Genomic DNA, 20,639 nt, shown 5'->3' on the forward strand with positions numbered 1-20,639 from the left:
AATTCAGTTCAATAGAAGAGAGCGTATATGTACAGATGATGAAGACTGGCTTTCTTAGTCAATTTACTTGTCCAGGAGCTATTTTCTTGGAGCTCTTGATATCATTTTGCAGATGAAATGCAGTAAATATGTACTGTATATATATATATATATATATATATATATATATATATATATATATATATATATATATATATATATATATATATATATATATATATATAATATAATATAATACAGATACTTTTTTTGCTTTTTAAGAAGCAAGTACACACATACAATACATAGAAGAACACACAGAATACGAAGCATTTAACATGCTACTTTAGTTATGATGGGATCTGAGAAACTTGTAAATGAAAAGATTTTAAGATGAAGTTTATGCCGTTCTGATGTAATGACAAAATAAACTATGTGATTAAAGTGGAAACTTCTAGATTAAAGTTGACATTTCGAGTTTTTTTTCTACTGTGCCTATTTTTTTTCTTTTCTCTGTACCCTAATAAGCTTCCATATGTGGGCTACAACTTGCCTTTTCACGGCGACTTTGATATCTGACAACTTCTTTTTTGTTTCAGGCACTGTGTGACTTTCTGAACTTGAACTTTTGATCAACTTCCTTTTGTTGTTTATACCACTGTTTAAACCAACAAATAGTACGTTTTTCCTTGCCTCTTCTTGGCACTCGCTGATATTTTTTTTCTTTCCCTGTGCTCTTGCCATTGCCTTTACACAGAACGCTGCACTTAAGGGAATATTTGCATTGATTTTCATATTCAAAGAGGTGTAAATCTGGAGGAGATAGGGTGGGGCGGCAGGTGCATGCACGAGCGTTACACTTCACGCAGACTGGAACTTATGTAGCAGAAGTGCGTGGAAGTTGTCTTACGCACGGTTTTCTGCATTTGTATTTTTTTGTATGTACGCACATTTCGACTTTTATCTGTACAGGTGCTGGTCATAAAATTAGAATATCATGACAAAGTTGATTTATTTCAGTAATTCCATTCAAAAAGTGAAACTTGTATATTAGATTCATTCATTACACACAGACTGATGTATTTCAAATGTTTATTTCTTTTAATTTTGATGATTATAACTGACAACTAATGAAAGTCCCAAATTCAGTATCTTGGAAAATTAGAATATTGTGAAAAGGTTCAATATTGAAGACACCTGGTGCCACACTCTAATCAGCTAATTAACTCAAAACACCTGCAAAAGCCTTTAAATGGTCTCTCAGTCTAGTTCTGTAGGCTACACAATCATGGGGAAGACTGCCGACTTGACAGTTGTCCAAAAGACGACCATTGACACCTTGCACAAGGAGGGCAAGACACAAAAGGTCATTGCTAAAGAGGCTGGCTGTTCACAGAGCTCTGTGTCCAAACACATTAATAGAGAGGCGAAGGGAAGGACAAGATGTGGTAGAAAAAAGTGTACAAGCAATAGGGATAACTGCACCCTGGAGAGGATTGTGAAACAAAACCCATTCAAAACTGTGGGGGAGATTCACAAAGAGTGGACTGCAGCTGGAGTCAGTGCTTCAAGAACCACCACGCACAGACGTATGCAAGACATGGGTTTCAGCTGTCGCATTCCTTGTGTCAAGCCACTCTTGAACAAGAGACAGCGTCAAAGCGTCTCGCCTGGGCTAAAGAAAAAACTGCTGCTGAGTGGTCCAAAGTTATGTTCTCTGATGAAAGTAAATTTTGCATTTCCTTTGGAAATCAAGGTCCCAGAGTCTGGAGGAAGAGAGGAGAGGCACAGAATCCATGTTGCTTGAGGTCCAGTGTAAAGTTTCCACAGTCAGTGATGGTTTGGGGTGCCATGTCATCTGCTGGTGTTGGTCCATTGTGTTTTCTGAGGTCCAAGGTCAACGCAGCCGTCTACCAGGAAGTTTTAGAGCACTTCATGCTTCCTGCTGCTGACAAACTTTATGGAGATGCAGATTTCATTTTCCAACAGGACCTGGCACCTGCACAAAGTGCCAAAACTACCAGTACCTGGTTTAAGGACCATGGTATCCCTGTTCTTGATTGGCCAGCAAACTCGCCTGACCTTAACCCCATAGAAAATCTATGGGGTATTGTGAAGAGGAAGATGCAATACGCCAGACCCAACAATTCAGAAGAGCTGAAGGCCACTATCAGAGCAACTTGGGCTCTCATAACACCTGAGCAGTGCCACAGACTGATCGACTCCATGCCACGCCGCATTGCTGCAGTAATCCATGCCAAAGCAGCCCCAACTAAATATTGAGTGCTGTACATGCTCATACTTTTCATGTTCATACCTTTCAGTTGGCCAACATTTCTAAAAATCCTTTTTTTGCATTGGTCTTAATTGATATTCTAATTTTCTGAGATACTGAATTTGGGACTTTCATTAGTTGTCAGTTATAATTATCAAAATTAAAAGAAATAAACATTTGAAATACATCAGTCTGTGTGTAATGAATGAATCTAATATACAAGTTTCACTTTTTGAATAGAATTACTGAAATAAATCAACTTTGTCATGATATTCTAATTTTATGACCAGCACCTGTATACCATGTTTTAGTGTGTTTAACATTTTTTAAAAGTTTGTCCTGTTGCACTACTTGCGTTGGTGGAGTCATGGGGGACAGCTAGTAATATATAAAACAAAAAGGAAAACATTTTTGGGTGATCCTGGCTTCTTATAATAATGGAGTGTCTGGACTTTATCTTTCACAGCTGGCATAATTTATCAAAGGCAGGTAAATATTTCATTATTTTTACTCCTAAATCATCTCACTACGAATAATTCATGAAGTTTTCACTAAAAGTATATATGACAGAAATTTGAACATATTCCTATTTATATTTTGAAAACTTAGAAAAGGCATTATCAAGAATCTGGACCATTTGAATAGGAATTAGTATAAAGCAACAACAATTAAATACCATACAAGGATAGGATTTGCATGTCTCTGCTTTACTGCCAGAGGCTGATAAGTGAACTGGTTTGGAATGGTTTAAATACAGTATGTAATTGTGGGAATGTTTTAGACTATCCAAAAATATTTTAAAACCTAGTTATCTTGGCCATAAATGTTTATTTTCTTGAGAAATCACCATATAATATTAGAACAAAAAAATTAAACATTTTTACAGTAAAAAGAGGCTCCTAAACCTCTATTTGAAGCATCTTGTCCATTGCACGTTTTTTTTTTAAGTTTCACCACCAGCATACCTTTTTCAAATTACTGAGGCAACACTAAACCAAAGCAGTGCTAGCGGTACAATTTAGAAACTAATGGGGATGACCATAGATATTGGGGTGCCTTGAGAAAAGTTTCAGAAATGGCTGTGCTAATAGACTTTGCCAGATATGAAGTTAAAGTTTTATATCAACAACGGCACACTAAACCTGATTCCCAGGATGTGGTGATTAAGCTATCATAACTAAAATTGAAGAAACTAGGCTCATTTTAGACCAAAAAGGTACTGAAACAGCCAAAAAACTGTTTACTTTTGATAACATTACTTGTAGGAGCCATTTGTGTAATAATATGTAAATGCCCGTATTAAAGTGTAAGTATTAGTTGATTAATCTTGCCTTTGTGTATAACAAGTCGGTGCTCCATTAGTCTGTCCTGCTTCTAGCTTTTAATTCTGTAAAGGGGGATGGGTCAGATGACAGCTGTTGAGCAGGACATGGAGTAACAGTTTTGGACTGTTTTTGTTGGATATAATCACATTGGTTTCAAGTAAAGGAAATATAAATTTTGAAAAATGTTAGGCAAAATGTAGTACATTTATTAAATTTTTCAATTTACTTCTGTTTTGTAATTATGTTCTTTATATCATGTGGAAAAAGTTATCAGTAGTGTAACGCATCAGAATCTTCGGTCCTGATCAAAGTGGCACTTACCGTATATACTTGCGTTTAAGTTCTCCCATGGATAAGTCGGGGCTTGATTTTACCGTATAATTTCTGGTATTTTATAATGTCGGTCATATAAATCGAATGTGGTCCAAGAGATTATGATATGTTAACGCCCACCTGAGAGAGTAACCACGGAGCACACTGCCTTTTTATTTCAATGTATTGTGCCTACGTGACCACACGATAATACTGAACTATTCAGAAGAGACGTTTGCACTGTTTTTGTGATTTTTGTATCTCACACCATTATACACCTTTATCGTAAGAGCATCCCTTATCTACGATGAAGTGTACAATCAGAAGAAAATACAAAGCTGGTTTTAAAGTAAAAGTCGTTGAAGTGGCAAAAGAAATTGATAAATGCGCTACTGCAACAAAATTCAATGTGTCTGAGAAACTGGTGCGAGATTGGAGGAGGCCAATATGCCATTTAGTACACTGTAAGAAACATTAAAATAATTTATTGGTAAAAATATCTTTTATATTTTTCAGCATGGAATCAATGCCAAACACGCTGCAAACATAATTAAAATCTACTGGAGTGGAAGTCTAAAGATGGAACACTAATTGCGTGAAAGTGGTCACCTCGGAGCTTGACCTTAACATAGCTGTGTGGACACATAAAAGAACAAAAAGCAGCCAAAATCACAAGAAGAGTTATGGAAAATCCTGCAAGAAGAATGAAAGAAATCAATGCAGGACTATTTGAACAATCCTTATGTATAATTTGATACTATCCGTATGTATGGTGTTCGCAGCAATACCTCGAGTAGCCACGAGACCAGCGGCCGCGGGAAGGATGCGTAGGAAACAAAGTCACACGACTGACACGGAACGTAGACTTGCTAATGTGACCACACGTACACAATGAGCACAACAAGCGGATGAGCAGCGTACGGCTACAAATGCTACTAACGCTGAAAGCAATCGTGCAAATCGGACACAAAGGACAGATAAAGAGCATGCGCTACAGAATGCTACTAACGCTGACAGACATCGTGCCAGCCGTGCACAAGCGACTGATGAAACTCGAGCAGCCACAAAGGCAGCACGGGTTGAAAGAAATCGAGCAGCCCGTGCCTTGCAGCGGCCGAAAAGGTCTATTTTAACCACAAATCAGTGCCATGATAAGAAAATCGTTTCAAGGACTTAACAAAACAAATAATTCTTTGCAGAGAAAGTATGAATTTCACAAACGTTGAATTTGTAGCCTGATTCGATCGGGCTCCCAGTCGCTACTTATACATAAGTCTATGTGGAAATGTTTTCTGTTGTACTACTGTGCTGTTCTGGAGAAAAAGTAAGCAAATGAATTTAAAAATGGATCCAAAGACCAGCATTGCAGTAGATGCATGAGAGGTAGGATCAAGTAGATGCATTTCAACACATTTACCAAGAAACAAAAAATTCAATTAGTGGAAAGTAGATGGCATAACTTTATAGAAATGCATTGCAATTCAAACAAAAGCCTGCTAGTACATTTTCTGAAATACTGGTTTATTTTTTAACAAGTTAACAGCATCGCCTTTGTAATACATGGACCAAATACGTACATTGAATACTATTTGCCTTTGTTTTTTTTCGTTTAATTCAGCAGTATAGTAATTGCAACAGAACAATGAATGGCATTTTTTTTGGAGTTATGTGCATTTTACTACTGCACATATTGTTAAAAACATAACAAATATGAACAAAGAGTATTCAATTCCAGAGCTACTGTGATATATTAACAAATGTTTGAAATATGCAAAGTGGTGATTGTTGCTGGATACAAGTTTTTTTTTTTGAAATATAGTATCTGAATAAATAAAGAAACAGTTTTTATTGTAATTAGACAAAAAGTAAAATCTGCTATGACTTACTGGTAATGTAGCTTCGTCCCTCTTTATTCGATGGACACCACAGCACTGTATGGTTTTCCCATTGATTGAAACACATTCTGAAAAGGGCACTTCAAGATTCAGTTCTTCTGTTGACAAAGAGTTGTCTTTGCTATTCAGCTGGCAATTGGATGTGCAAGTGTCCACTGTAAAACCATTCATGTAGCAGTGCTTATTAGTTTTACTAAAATAAATGCTTGATTATACTACATTAGTTCAACCTGATACTTCATCTATTGTCTAATGCACTTATCTAGTTCATGGATCCCAGAAAATTGGTAATTACAAAACTTATACAAATTACAGAATGCAAAAATAGCAACAGCATTTAACTTTATAGCCTGAATTGTGCATTATATTTTAACATAAGTAACCATTTAAAACTGTCCATAACTTAACACACACATTGCTATATAGATGATTCAAACAGATAGGGCACTATTGAAAAGGAACTTTAAACAATCCAGTTTTCATTGTACTGCACTCTGCCTTTAGACCATTATTGTTTCAGTACATTGTTCTAATTATAGTTTCTACCACAAATCCCTATTTACACACACACTTTAGCTGTTTTCGATAATTTAGTAACTTTGGCCTTAATATATGTACATACAAGATTAACTTTCACAGGTTAATGGCCGTTTGGGATATTTAATGTGTTTAATTAATCTCAAAACCACAAACAATGCTACATTTCTACTTTTTTTCAATGTCAAATAAGAAAGACCACATGGTGACGTAGTGGTTAGCCCCATGAATCAAGCATTTTCGTTTGAATTCAATCCCTGGCAACACTCTCTGTAGAATTTTCTCCTCCTACGCAGGGGTAATTTGGAATTGATAGTTAGCCTACTGTAATACACACATAGACGTAGACCAAGCAGAACGTGCAAACTCCACACAGGCAACAACCCAGCATGAGCCCAGAATACTGGATTTGTAAGGGAACTCTGCTAAGAACTGCACAACTGCTTTGCCCATACAGAACTTATATTATTTTATAGTGATAATGTTCATGGATTTTTGCAGTAAATAGTAGCATTCAAGGACTTCACCATGACTAATTTAACAAATTGTAGGCAAGTTATAAGCATGGTAGTTTCCCAGAGCTTCAATTTTTTTTCTAATATCCTGTTTGTCACTTTATTAATAATAATATGGTAACACGTTTTTATTCCAGATTATAGACAAAATAACACAAACCATTGGCTTCTTACAGTATGTTTGTCTGTCTTACATCAGTATTGTCATTCTAAAAGTTTAGAAAAATCTAGCAAAAAAATATAAATTTAACATAAACATTGCAAAAAAAAGGGTGGCATTTGCTTGACTCATTTCCTAACTTATAACTGAAAATTAACCAGTTGTTTTTTTTCCCTTTTTTATACATTAGCTGTAGTGTACGTTGTGTTTTTCTCAAAAGATTTTACACAGCACAAAACAGTTTTACTTCGCATAATCACTAGCTATGGATAATGTGTTACTTCTGGCCTAGTCAGTGAATGTCCATTGGTTATCATAAACATTTTATGCATCTTAGTCCTTTGGAAGTTGAATTCTTGCTTAAATCTCATCTAGGAAAATCCATTCATTTTCCGTGCCCAATTTTCCTCAAGAAGCTAAAACCAATCCAATCACTAAGAGGAGCTAAGCAGGTCAATTATATGGTGCACTAATGCAATGTTACAATTCAAACAACAGGCCTCTCAAATGTCATCCATCAACCTTGACATATTGTATGCCTTTAAAGTGCAGAAGAAACCTGGCAACTTGGGGTGAAAGGGTAAAGACGGGGCAAATGTCATTAACTATGATCTCAATCAGGATCCCGTTATACAGTACTTTCTGCTGAAAAATGGAAAATCTTGAAAAATATGCTTTAAAATGTATGTTTTTTACAGATATATGAAAGTTTAAATAATTTTTAAATGAGCTGTTTTCAAGAAACAGCTTAACAATGAAACAGTTTAAACACTACTTACACCCTCCTGGAACCCGTAAAGGCAATTTAAAAGGCAGCGAAATGCTTTTGGAATGTTTAGTTGTTTCAGCTCCAGGACCAAATCCAGTCTGTAACCAAACCAAAAATTGGATTTATACACTAAAATGTATAAGTATGCATTAAAATGTCATATTAAAAACCTGAAATACATGGCATAACCCAACCAGTTTTATTTCCCATAAAGCAGATATGAAGTTCATAACCACCTGCAGAAGTAAAACAGCATTTTGTGGCAAAATAGTGAATCTGAATTTAGTTATTTACAGCAAAATAATCAAACTTCCACATCTCTTCATCTACATGGAAAGAAAATCAAAATATGCGTATCTGCAATACTTCCTAAACATGAAATAACTGTGTAATAAAACATACTGATTTATTCCAGTATAATTGGTCTTATTTAGGCAGTATGTTGGCACAGTGATCAATGATGTAGCCTTAATGCCTGCTCACTGCCTGTGTGAAGCTTACTTTCTGGAAAGAATGAAGGACCATACATCTCTGTACTCCTATGTGACAATCAATCAATCAATCAATCAATCAACATTTATTTATATAGCACATATTCATACAAAAAAATGTAGCTCAAAGTGCTTTACAAAATGAATAGAAAAATAGAAGACACAATAAAAGATAAACATAAGTCAACATTAATTAACATAGAATAAGTAAGGTCCGATGGCCAGGGTGGACAGAAAAAACAAAAAAAAAAACTCCAAAGGCTGGAGAAATCAGTCAATCAATCTATCAATCTGTCTATGCTTTGTGAAGCACATATTTTAAAATGTTTGCCAAAGTAAATTTCAACAATTACTTTAGCCTAAACATCCATCCATCCATCCATTTTCTAACCCGCTGAATCCGAATAGGGTCACGGGGGTCTGCTGGAGCCAATCCCAGCCAACACAGGGCACAAGGCAGGAATCATACCCCGGGCAGGGCGCCAGCCCACCACAGTATTCTTTTACATTGAATTATAATACTATTATCCATCCATCCATTATCCAACCCGCTATATCGTAACTACAAGGTCACGGGGGTCTGCTGGAGCCAATCCCAGCCAACACAGGGCACAAGGCAGGTAACAAACCCCGGGCAGGATGCCAGCCCACCGCAGTATAATATTATTATTTTATATTTAATTTAAAAGATTTTATTTTTGTTCTCTCATCATTTTTCCTGCTTCAATTTGTTGACCATATTTTCTATATTAGAAAAATGAGATATTCACATTTAAAGTACTGTACTGATTGATGCCGTGAGCTGAAGGGGTTAACAATCCCTATTGGAAAAAGCCAATGCCTGCTATTTACAGGATGCCCGCGACTGACTTGGCATTATTATATATACTTTTGGAAAGTATCTTCTAATATTTAACTTTTCTTGTTAGGAAAAGTAACGTTTTACTAGAGTTTGTGAGAATTATGATACTTAATACTATTGATCAAGTTGAACAATACCCATAGTTAAAATAAGAGAATATTTAGGCTTTTGTCTGTTCTTTATGTAGTTGGGACATAAATGAAAGCCAAAACACTAAATTATCTACTAAAGTAATTCTCCTTAACGTTTTATACTGCTAAATACTGTTGTACATTCCATTTGGATTGAGGGATTTGCTCTGATTTACAATGTCCACAGACCGATACACCCAGCCACACACAGAGACAGGCTTCACTATAGATGAACCAAACAGGTCAAAATGGTTAAAATATCATTAGAGTGTGAGTTGAAGGGCCGTAGCTTGTTTAAACACTAGAAACCTGGGACATGGTGTGTGTATAGCTATGTAATTTCAAAAGACACCTGAAACCCTTAGATTCTTGATGCCTATGAGTACAGGAAGGGTTTCAAACCAATTTCCAAGCAAACTGTGGTCTGAAAGCGGCAGTCAATTAATGCCTCTGAATCAAACACTGTCATACTACATTGAGATAAGAAAAATACAAATCAAGGCTAAATACTGTTTGACTAATACTTTCAGGTAAACACATAATTGAAACAAAAGCATCTAAATTCTAAATATCATCTAAGTGCTACACTGTTGCATTCCCGAAGAAGAAATAAGGTGAGCATTCTAATTTCAGCCATTTTATATGTGTATAAAAATACCTTATTTTCTATATTTCCTGATTTACATTTTAAAATAGAATTTAATGTGTCTGACATGCTACACACTTTTCTGAAAACAAACGCATTGTTAATGCATAAAATTAACAAACAAAGGGAAATTACATAAGTTTTAATTAGAATTCGGAACACAAATGAAAAGGTAAAAAGCTTTGTCTCAATTTCGTGAATCCCAATATCTAAATATACGGTTGAGGAGGATACATCATAGTGAAGAGAACACTGTAGACTCTGCCATAAAGTATGTCTATCTAGTCTCAGACACAAACACATTAAGTAGATGTATTGAAAATTCTAGATGAAGAATAAAAGTGCAGCTGTCACAACTCTCTAGAATTCCACAAAAAGGATCGAACTGCAAGGTTTAAAGCAATGAGTTAGTTACGAAATCCAAAGTCTGTCTGTATTCTCCCAGAAAACAATCCATCTAAGAGGAAAGAGAATGTTTTGCAGTTATATGTGACTAAAATGCAAGTGTTAGGTACTGCACTAAGCTAATGCTACCTTACAGTGAAGCATTACAGTGGTAGTAATTTGCAATGAAAATACTTCAATAGAGAATAAAAAAAAATTTGAAATAAAAGAAAAAAAGTTGAATAAATCAGACTCTGCAGCTGCACAAATGCAAGGTAAAGTACCACTTTCGGTAAACAGAAATAGCCCAAAAGTTGATAGAAATCTATGTTTTGTACCTAATACCTGTATGCAAAATTTGGTTAACCTAAGTGATAGCGCACTCAAGTTATCGTGTTTACATACACACACACCGACACAGACAGACAGACAAACAGACGTAATTCTAAAAATGGTATTTCTGGACTCAGGGAGGTCTAAAATGTTGAGATTCTTCAAAATCTCAAAATGGAATTTTTGGAGGATTCCAATACTTTCCCAATATTTTACAAACAAGACAGTCAGGGCGGTCTAAAACATCATGATTCATCAAAATCTCTACATTGAATCTTTGGACGATTACAATACTTTCCCTATACTTCGTATACGAGAAAGTAAAAAATGAGCAATCTCTCTGTACACCAGGGTTTGGGTTTAACATTCACCTCCTTCTACAACGACAATCCGAATCATTGAGCTTAAGTAGCAATAGACTAGTTTAAATGTAAGTGAATATGAATGTCTTTGAAGTGCAGAGTCAAAGTATTCCCCTCAACCATATTGATTATCGATAGCTCAACTTAAATAGCCAAACAACTTGTGAGTTTAGATTAAAAATAACATTTGAGCAACATACACACACACTCACTGAAAATAACCCATACCAATATGGGTAGATGGGTATGGCGCATGAAGTAAAACATTTGTCTTCATAAATTGAAAAGAGTAACAGTCACCCTAGTGGCACAGAGGTCAGGATTGTTGCCTCATTCTTCCAAGTGTCTGCAATAGTTGGATTAACGTGTATTTAGATTCCTTTCCTCAACAATACAACTGTCTGGTAAGCACGTTTGAAATCTCCAAATCAGACCCAGTATGATGATTCACTCTTAGTACATGTGTGCCTGAGGATGGGCTATCATACAATCCAAAGTTAATTTCCACCTGGATAGGTTCTCACAACCTATGATACTATGATGTACCAAACAGATTTAGAAAATGAATGGGCGCACTAACCTCTCCAATTGGAACTTTTGAGAATGCTAAACAAATTAAGACCTTGAAAGTAAAAATAATGTTCTTAACTTAACTGTTTTATCTTTATTGATTTTTATTAAACTTCTTGTATGAACACTACAACAGAAAGCGTATGGTCTATTTTAAGGGTTAGATATGTGACATAAGCTGAGCAGTCATAATGTCTAACTTTTTCCGTGTGGAATTAAAGTGATAGTTTTTATTATTTTATATTTGATTTATTTTTGTATGGTGTTCTTTACTGAGTAAAGGCCCGGTGAATGTAAAACAATTTTACAACCATACCACAATAACAGTAAACTGTTAAACATACAACATTAAAATGGAAATTACCACACAGTCCTTCCATCATGTTTATGCTTCCCACAACAATTTTGTACTCACTGGAGAATCTCCACCTGAAAAGATGTCCCGAACATCTCTGACAGGTTGCTTATATTTCATGCGCAGTGTTTGTGTGTAATTGTCCAGTCGTTTCTGGACAACAGCAGCCTGTTTTCGAGTCAGTGTGGACAACAGAGCTTCTGCACAGTCCTTTTCAGGTACTCCTGATACCAACATTGACAATCCGGTTTCATTTAGCCAAGCTTCATCCTGCTCACTTTCTGTAAATAGAAAATCGAAGAGGCATCAACATACATATCAAACAACTTCATGGATTCTGAAAATGATTTTCAGATACAGTAATCCCTCGCTATATCGCGCTTCGACTTTCGCGGCTTCACTCTATCGCGGATTTTAAATGTAAGCACATCTAAATATATATCACAGATTTTTCGCTGGTTCGTTGCTTTCTGCGGACAATGGGTCTTTTAATTTAGGTTACATGCTTCCTCAGTTTGATTGCCCAGTTGATTTCATACAAGGGACGCTATTGGCGGATGGCTTAGAAGCTACCCAATCAGAGCATGTATTACATATTAACTAAAACTCCTCAATGCTATAAGATATGCTTCCCGCGTGGCGCTTGTTTGCTTCTCTCTATCTTTCTCACTCTCTCTGCCTGATGGAGGGGGTGTGAGCAGAGGGGCTGTTTGCACAGAGGACACGGACACTCCTCTACAAAATGCCGCTTTATCGCGGTGCTTCTGTATACTTAAAAAGTACGTATTGATTTTTTGATTGTTTGCTTTTCTTAGCAAGCGCTCTCTCTGACATTATCTGCTCCTGATGGCGCTCCTTTATGACGGCGCTCCTTTGAAGATAAGATATGTTTGCTTTCTTTTAATTGTGAGAAAGAACTGTCATCTCTGTCTTGTCATGGAGCACAGTTTAAACGTTTGACTAAAGGGTGTTATTTCATGTCTAGAGGGCTCTAATAATGTTAACAGGGTGGGAGAGTTTATAAGGGCTTAAAATATATAAAAATAACCACACAAACATATGGTTTCTACTTTGCGGATTTTCACCTATCGCGGGGGGTCTGGAACGCAACCCCCGCGATCGAGGAGGGATTACTGTACACTAAAAAATGGTTCATTAGAAATTGTTAGAAAACACTAATAAAATGAATATTTTAAATTCATATTATTTTAAATTTTGTTACATTTGTTACATTTATAATTTCTGCTTACCATCAACAGATTTGACTTCAAATACTTGGTCTTCTTGTGTATTATCAGCACCCTCTTCTATGCTCTTCACTTCACTCCAGTAATCTTCCATAGAGTTGCTATCTAGAGATTCCTGAGAAATGGAGCGTCCAATGGAGGGGGGAGACAGCGACTCCTGAGAGATCATCCTAAAAATCTTTTTGTAGTTTACCTTCCGGCTAAACAGGAGAAAATTGATATTGGGGTTAGCTATTTGGTCTGAAAATACAATTAATGAATAAATGTATGAAAAGAAAAGTGATATTACATTGTATATATGAGCCTGCATTTTTAACACGATAACTGCAATATCTACAGCATACCATCATCACAAAACCTGAGAGCAGAAATATTTAATCTAATTACATAGGAAGTTCAGTAGTCATCAGAAATTTGACAAAAAGCATCAACAAACTGGATGAAAAGAAAACAGAAATAAAAATTGGTAGAATGGGTTGAAAACTCCTGGTTGTAAGAACATTACAGAGTGGTCTATCAATTCATAGCCAGTTAGAGTCTAAACTAGGAACACAAGTTTGTAAGAGAGAGAAAGGTTGGAAGCATGCGCTGATAGCACATTGCCGCACCCACCACACGACGGACCACCTGGATTGGGACCCAAGTGCAGCGGGTGACACCTCAGCACCACACTGGAACAGTGTGAAGTTTGTTACGGTGGCTGGAGTGCCAATCCTGCTACAAACCCCCAAGTTTTCCCTGTAAGTTGGAGGACCTGTTTGCAGGACTGGATGCAGATTAACGTCATACCCAGGATGAAGCAATTGCAGTTTAAGGGCTTTCCTAAAGGGCCCAACAGAGTAGACTCTCCTTCTGGCATTTATGGGATCCGGAACAGCAACCTTCCAATTCCCAGCATGGATCCCTAGCCTCAGAGCCACCAATCCGATAAGGGGTAAGGTATGAAATAAATATATGAGGGGTGCTAGTGTAATATATGCAATACACATACACACCCCAACATCCACTAATAAACTGACATACACATATTTAAAATGAGCGAAGCAAATAGGAGTACCTAGAGAAAAGCCCTGACAGGCACAATGAAAACATTTAAATTCTACACACATAGTGACAGAGCTGGAGTTCATACCCAGTCTTCTACAGATGTTGATCAGGATCACCACCAACTATTCTACTGTGCTGCTCTAATACCTTAACTTCAAAGATTTACATAAATACACTTAATCACATACTGTATAAATAACACAAGAAGGAAAGTATCTGCTAAGCAAATTTTTAGCAAACATAAAAAACTGAGGTAAAAACAAGATGTTTTTGATTCAAAGTTGATTTATTTCACAAACCACTGTTATGGACTTCAGTCAATGACACCCAAAGACAGTTCTGGCCTAAAGGGAGTAGGGCACCCTGACACTATGGTGGCTGGATGTGCCCCTTTGTTGATTGAAGTGCAATAATATTTGTATATGAAATTGAAACTGAAAGGGAGGGGGGTGTCCCCTTGGAGATTAGACAATGTTCACATTTGTATATGAAATCTTATTCAAATGTGTACATGTTGTCAAAGAATGAAGGGCTGTTCTTTCTGTACAGCTATAATGACATACACTAGAAGAGCAGGGTTTTGTGCTTGAACATGCCATTGAGCACCAAAAGTCATGGAGCCCCTAGGCCAGTACCTATCTGGCCTTAGCCTAGAACAGGCCTTAATTAAAGATAATATAAAGGATAATGCAGATGAAAATGGATATAAAACTATAATTTATTCACCTATCCTATCCAGTCCTTGAGTCTGCTTTCAACAACGTGGTTTCATAGCGATGTATACACAGAAAACAATACTGATAGAAACTACCAAACCATGCCAATGTGCCAGTTAAACATTAATTTAACAGCACATCCTTGCAAGTTACAAGCACTCAGCCTGCTGTTGTATACTCATACTGTATTGAATCATTCTGAAAATGATCAGTCCCTAGTGTGCTAGACCCTTATCTAGCTTAACGTAAGTTCAGGCCTTTGCCTCCTTGCTGCAAAGTATCTTTACCTTACATGAATATGTCATCCTAGATTTTGCTCAGAACTTCTCATTTGTCTGCGGGCTGGCACCCTGCCCATTGTTTGTTCCTGCCTTGCGCCCTGTGCTGGTTGGGATTGGCTCCAGCAGACCCCTGTGACCCTGTGTTAGGATATAGCGGGTTGGACACTGACAGACTGACTGACTGACTTCTCATTCATAAAAATAAAAGAAACATTTTGACAAGCGCATGCCATTAATGAAATTCTGTCTCAGAAAGCCTTATTCCTCATTTCCAAAAAATGCTTAGTCCCCTTTTTGGACCACACTACCAAATAAATTAAAGTGCTGCCTTTACGGAATGCAAGAGAATTACAAATTTAAAAACTGAAATCTCTTTTTGCATGGAATACTACCTTGAATACCAAAGCTTTGTGATGGCAACAAAAAGCAAGCAGAAAAACTTGACTGCATAGAATGTGTGATCAGAGCACAGACTCCACCTGCTGTTTTTAAAATTCTTGTAACGTTTTAGAAATAAATCTCTTTCCAATTGTGGCTCTGAAAATTAACTTACTGTGAAAGGACACAAACCTATGGTGTAAATGGCTTGGCAATAATTCAGAACAACAAAACATTCTTAATCATTTCACCATTGTCTGCAAAATCTTAATAGGTACAACATTGTTTAAGATACTGTAGATAGATAGATAGATAGATAGATAGATAGATATGAAAGGAACAATATATAGATAGATAGATAGATAGATAGATAGATATGAAAGGAACAATATTAGATAGATAGATAGATAGATAGATAGATAGATAGATAGATAGATAGATAGATAGATAGATAGATAGATAGATAGAACTTTACTTGTCACAAGAGGAAATGTGGTCTTTACAGAAGCACAACAGATATACAAATATTATAACCTAAAGTAACACATACAGAAAATTATTAATAATATATACAGTAATTACTGTTTCTTGAAAAATCATGCCTCAAAATTCAATACAGGTCAACTTTTTCAAACTGTAGCTTTGTTCTTGCTCATTATAAGTTAATTAAAAATGGTTTGTCAATTTGTTCAGAGATGTTGCTTGTGTACTGCATCTTCATTACTGAAACGTATTAACGTATCTCCTGCAAACCTCTTTTCTCGTAAACCAAAACTGTGGATTACTTTCACATATTGTACGTGTCTCATTGCTTGACTTTCTGATAGCTGTCTGATTTTTATTTTTCTTCATTCTTTGATAATTAGTTATTTTCCTTCCTGTCATGCAGTTTGTGCTAATAAATGTTAAAATCAACTTTCTAAAAAGTTATCAAATAATTGTTAATGAATTCAAATTCAAAGCACAAAAGGGCATTATACTTTAAAATATACTGTATTTTAATTATATGCAGGTTATAGATTTAAAAAGGTAAATAAATTTGTTGACAAGTACTCAGATAGGAGAATCATATCATTCAGTAGAGGCAGGTAAATCCCTATATATACACATGGGTAGCATTCAGATTCTAGCTGACAAACAATCAAAAAAAAATATAAATAAATGTATCCTTACAGATGCTTAGAAATAATAGAGTCATAGAGTATACCAGGTCCCAGTGGCCAGGGGTGAAAGCAATTAAAAGGCTAACAGCAATGTGTGAGGTATAATTCAACACAGAATATGCTCAAGCCTTATAACCAATTTGTGCCATGTCAGGTTAGGTTGGGGAGCAAGCACTACTACAGCATGTTGCTGTACCCCCCACACAGTGAAACAGCTTGGAACTCTGGTAGGCAACCTCCAGGCTGACACGCTGTCCAGTCCCACCCTCCGGAAATGACCATCTATCTGCCACAGCCAGGCCTGGTCCAGCCTCTTGGGTCCTCAGCAGCAAGAATCCGGCAACCCAGATCACCCGCAGGGAATGGCATCACATGGCCGTAGTGCCGTACCTGACGCTCTCTCACAATGCAGGTAATGTGAATCCCGCTAAGTCTCATGATGTCCCACGGGGCAGCTCAATCAACTAAGTTGAACGCTTACTAAAATCGGCAAAGGCTGCAAAGAAACTCAGCCGATAGTGACGTTTGCACTCGAGCAGAACTTTCAAATCTAAAAATTTTACGTATACTTTTAGCTCTCTGTATTATAGGTGAGAAATGACAAATACAATCCAGATAACCTCTATGACATTAACTCCACAACCACAGGTATAAACCAAGAGGAAACGCTGCAGCAAGTAAATGCAGAGTAACATAACAGAAATGTTGGGACAATCAAAGTGGATAACAGTTGTTACTTGAAATAAAGACACAAAAATTAGAAATGGAGGCCAGCTAAGACTAAAAATAACACAAGCATTCAAAAGTACTGTATTTTGTCACACACTGTAGATGCATAAAACTAGTTAATAAAAGCAGCCCATTGGCATTATTTAGATTAAATTCAACATACTTCAGTGTTTTTTTGCCTTACAGTGTGGTCAAAAGATAGCTTCAAGGAAATCATTAAATTACATTTTTAAATTCATAGTGAAAAGAATTGATGCCCTAGGTTTTATATTACTACCTTTGGTGAAGTGCTTGCAATTAGTGATTTGACTATCCTCATAATTAAATAAAAAATAATTTAATCTTCAATTATGACCTTGAAAAAGATGAAATGATATGTACAGATACAGTTTAAGCATCATTTTTGAGTTCCGTGCTTAGAGGCATCTGAAGTTTAACTTGCACAGCAAGGCACTTATTTTTGTTATAGATAGGTAACAGGCTTACAGGCAATGTCCTTGCCTGGTTTAGTTCTTATTTATCAAATCAATTCCATATGTACAGAAATGTGCTGACAGTACACCATCATTATACACAGAAGCAAGATGTGGTGTCCCGCAAGGCTCAGTACTCTGACTTTAATTGTTTTCATTTTACATGCTTCCACTGGGATCTACCATTAGAAAACTAATGTTAATTTTCACATGGGGCTGCACTGTGGCGCAGTGGTAGCGCTGCTGCCTCGCAGTTAGGAGACCTGGGTTCACTTCCCGGGTCCTCCCTGCGTGGAGTTTGCATGTTCTCCCCGTGTCTGCGTGGGTTTCCTCCGGGCACTCCGGTTTCCTCCCACGATCCAAAGACATGCAGGTTAGGTGGATTGGTGACTCTAAATTGGCCCTAGTGTGTGTGTGTGTGTGGGTGTGTTTGTGTGTGTCCTGCGGTGGGTTGGCACCCTGCCCAGGATTGGTTCCTGCCTTGTGCCCTGTGTTGGCTGGGATTGGCTCCAGCAGACCCCCGTGACCCTATTCGGATTCAGCGGGTTAGAAGATGGATGGATGGATGTTAATTTTCACATGGGGCTGCACTGTGGCGCAGTGGGCAGCGCTGCTGCCTCACAGTTAGGGGACCCGGGTTCGCTTCCCGGGTCCTCCCTGCATGGAGTTCTCCCTGTGTCTGTTTAGGTTTCCTCCCACAGTCTAAAGACATGCAGGTTAGGTGCGATTCTAAATTGTCCCTAGTGTGTGTGTGTGTGTGCCCTGCCTAGGGTTTGTTTCCTGCCTTGCACCCTGTGTTGGCTGGGATTGGCTCCAGCAGACCCCTGTAGTTAGGATATAGCGGATTGGATAATGGATGGATGGAATTTTCACTTGTATGCAGATGACACCCAGTTATAACTTTCTTTTGGACCAAATGACATTTCTCCAATGTATTCCTTATTTAGATATGTTAGTGAAATAAAGAAGTGGATGGATCAGAACTACTTGTCTTTCAACACCGATAAAACAGAGATGTTAATCAGGGTAAGACGCTGAATTCAACAATATTCTGTCATCATTTAACTCAGTTTAAATTACCATTAGTTTTACTGAATCAGCCCACAATCTAGGCCTTATCTTTGATTCTAGAATTTCACTGAAACTGCACGTTAGTTACAAAACTGTCCTTAACATGTTTTTTCCATGTTTAAAATGTTGGGAAATTGAGGCATATTCGAAATATGCAGGCTACTGAGAAATTAATTCATGCATTTATTTCTAGTATGATTGACTACTGCAATGTGGTGTCCACTGGATCTTTAAATTGTTCAATATACAGCTTTCTGTTAACTCAAAATCCTGCTGCAAGAATTATTACAAGAACAAGAAAATACAAATACATAACTCCAGTTCTTAAATCCTTACACTGGCTCCCTGTTAAGTTTAGGGCAGATTTCAAAATCCTCTTTTTAACACATAAAGCCTAAAATGGCCAAGGTCCTGTTTACTTATCTGAACTTATCATTACAAATCAGAGCACACATTAAGATCTCAAGATGCCGGCCTGCTTATGATTCCAAGGATTAATACAATAACAGTGGGAGGTCAAGCTTTTAGTTACAGGGCCTCGAAGCAGAGGAATGGTCTACCTGCTAGTATAAGAGATGCCCCTTCACTCTTACCTTTAAATCCCGGCTGAAGACTCACTACTTCAGTTTAGCATACCCTGAGTAGAGCTGCTGATTTACTGTACAAACTGCATTATATTCTGTTATTAGTCATTAGTAATAAAACATAAGCGATATGGTATTTAAAATTTGTTACTAACACTCTCCTACTCTGCTTCTCTTCTCAGTACCCACATGTGGCACTTGGTGCCACTGCTCTACTGCCAAGTTGTTTGCCTGCCTATAGAAAAGTCATTTCTGATAAAGGAGCACTGGAATCTTCAGGTAGAAGGGTCCTTTCATCAGGACTGACTTGGTTACGGAATGGCCAGTAGTGGGGAGGCAGCTTGTTGGCCGAGGTCTCCAGGACTCTGAACAAATCTTACATCCTCACATGTGATGTAATCTATATTTGCATTAATGCTTTGCAGTTTGTACTATTACTATTGTATTGTACTGCTGAGTTGGCAATGATAGATTGGCCGTCTAGATCTGTGAAGGGGATTACTTGTGTTCTTTTCTGTGTATCGTATTGTATTTATGCCATTTTTTAATTCTCTTTGAATTGCCTTTCCCAAGATTTCACTCATTTTTTCCCTAAAGGAATTTTGGGAGTATTTTCTTGTCCTTTTTGGGTTTCAAGGCTGGGGGTTGTCAAAAAACACGGCCTGTTAAAGCTCATTGTGGCACTCCTTGTGTGATTTTGGGCTGTAAAAAAGCAACTGTTGTTGTTGTTTTCTATTATTCAGTTTAATCATTTAAAGTACACATTATTAGGTTTTGAAAATGTGCAGTAATTTCTAAAATAAATTATTAATCTACAGGCCCCATTCTTTTCCTAGACATTATCAAAATCATTCTGACACATAATAGTTGTATTTTAGCCAGATCACTGTCTGGGTAAGTTTTTTCAACATACAGTACTTTAGTTTCCTTCCTTCATCAATGTGATGATTTTTTTTTTAACTAGATTTCTTCTTAAACTAACTGTAGGCAAATATTTATCACAGACAATGTGAATTGATCAAATGCTTCAGTGACACTGCACAGCCCAA

At 37.0% G+C, this 20,639-nt stretch overlaps 1 protein-coding gene across 1 annotated transcript in view; it reads right to left on the reverse strand.

Annotated features, from left to right (window-relative positions):
* arhgap28 (Rho GTPase activating protein 28) overlaps positions 1 to 20,639 on the reverse strand; it is a 127,584-nt gene that overhangs the window by 34,317 nt on the left and 72,628 nt on the right. The window contains exons 2-5 of the mRNA XM_039754803.1: positions 13,152 to 13,348; positions 11,962 to 12,182; positions 7,778 to 7,865; positions 5,778 to 5,941 (exon numbers count right to left, since the gene is read on the reverse strand). Coding sequence (XP_039610737.1) covers positions 5,778 to 5,941; positions 7,778 to 7,865; positions 11,962 to 12,182; positions 13,152 to 13,348 — 670 coding nt within the window. The remainder of the gene's footprint in view (positions 1 to 5,777; positions 5,942 to 7,777; positions 7,866 to 11,961; positions 12,183 to 13,151; positions 13,349 to 20,639) is intronic.

The sequence above is a fragment of the Polypterus senegalus genome, chromosome 5, assembly GCF_016835505.1.
Source record: "Polypterus senegalus isolate Bchr_013 chromosome 5, ASM1683550v1, whole genome shotgun sequence".
NCBI lineage: Eukaryota > Metazoa > Chordata > Cladistia > Polypteriformes > Polypteridae > Polypterus > Polypterus senegalus.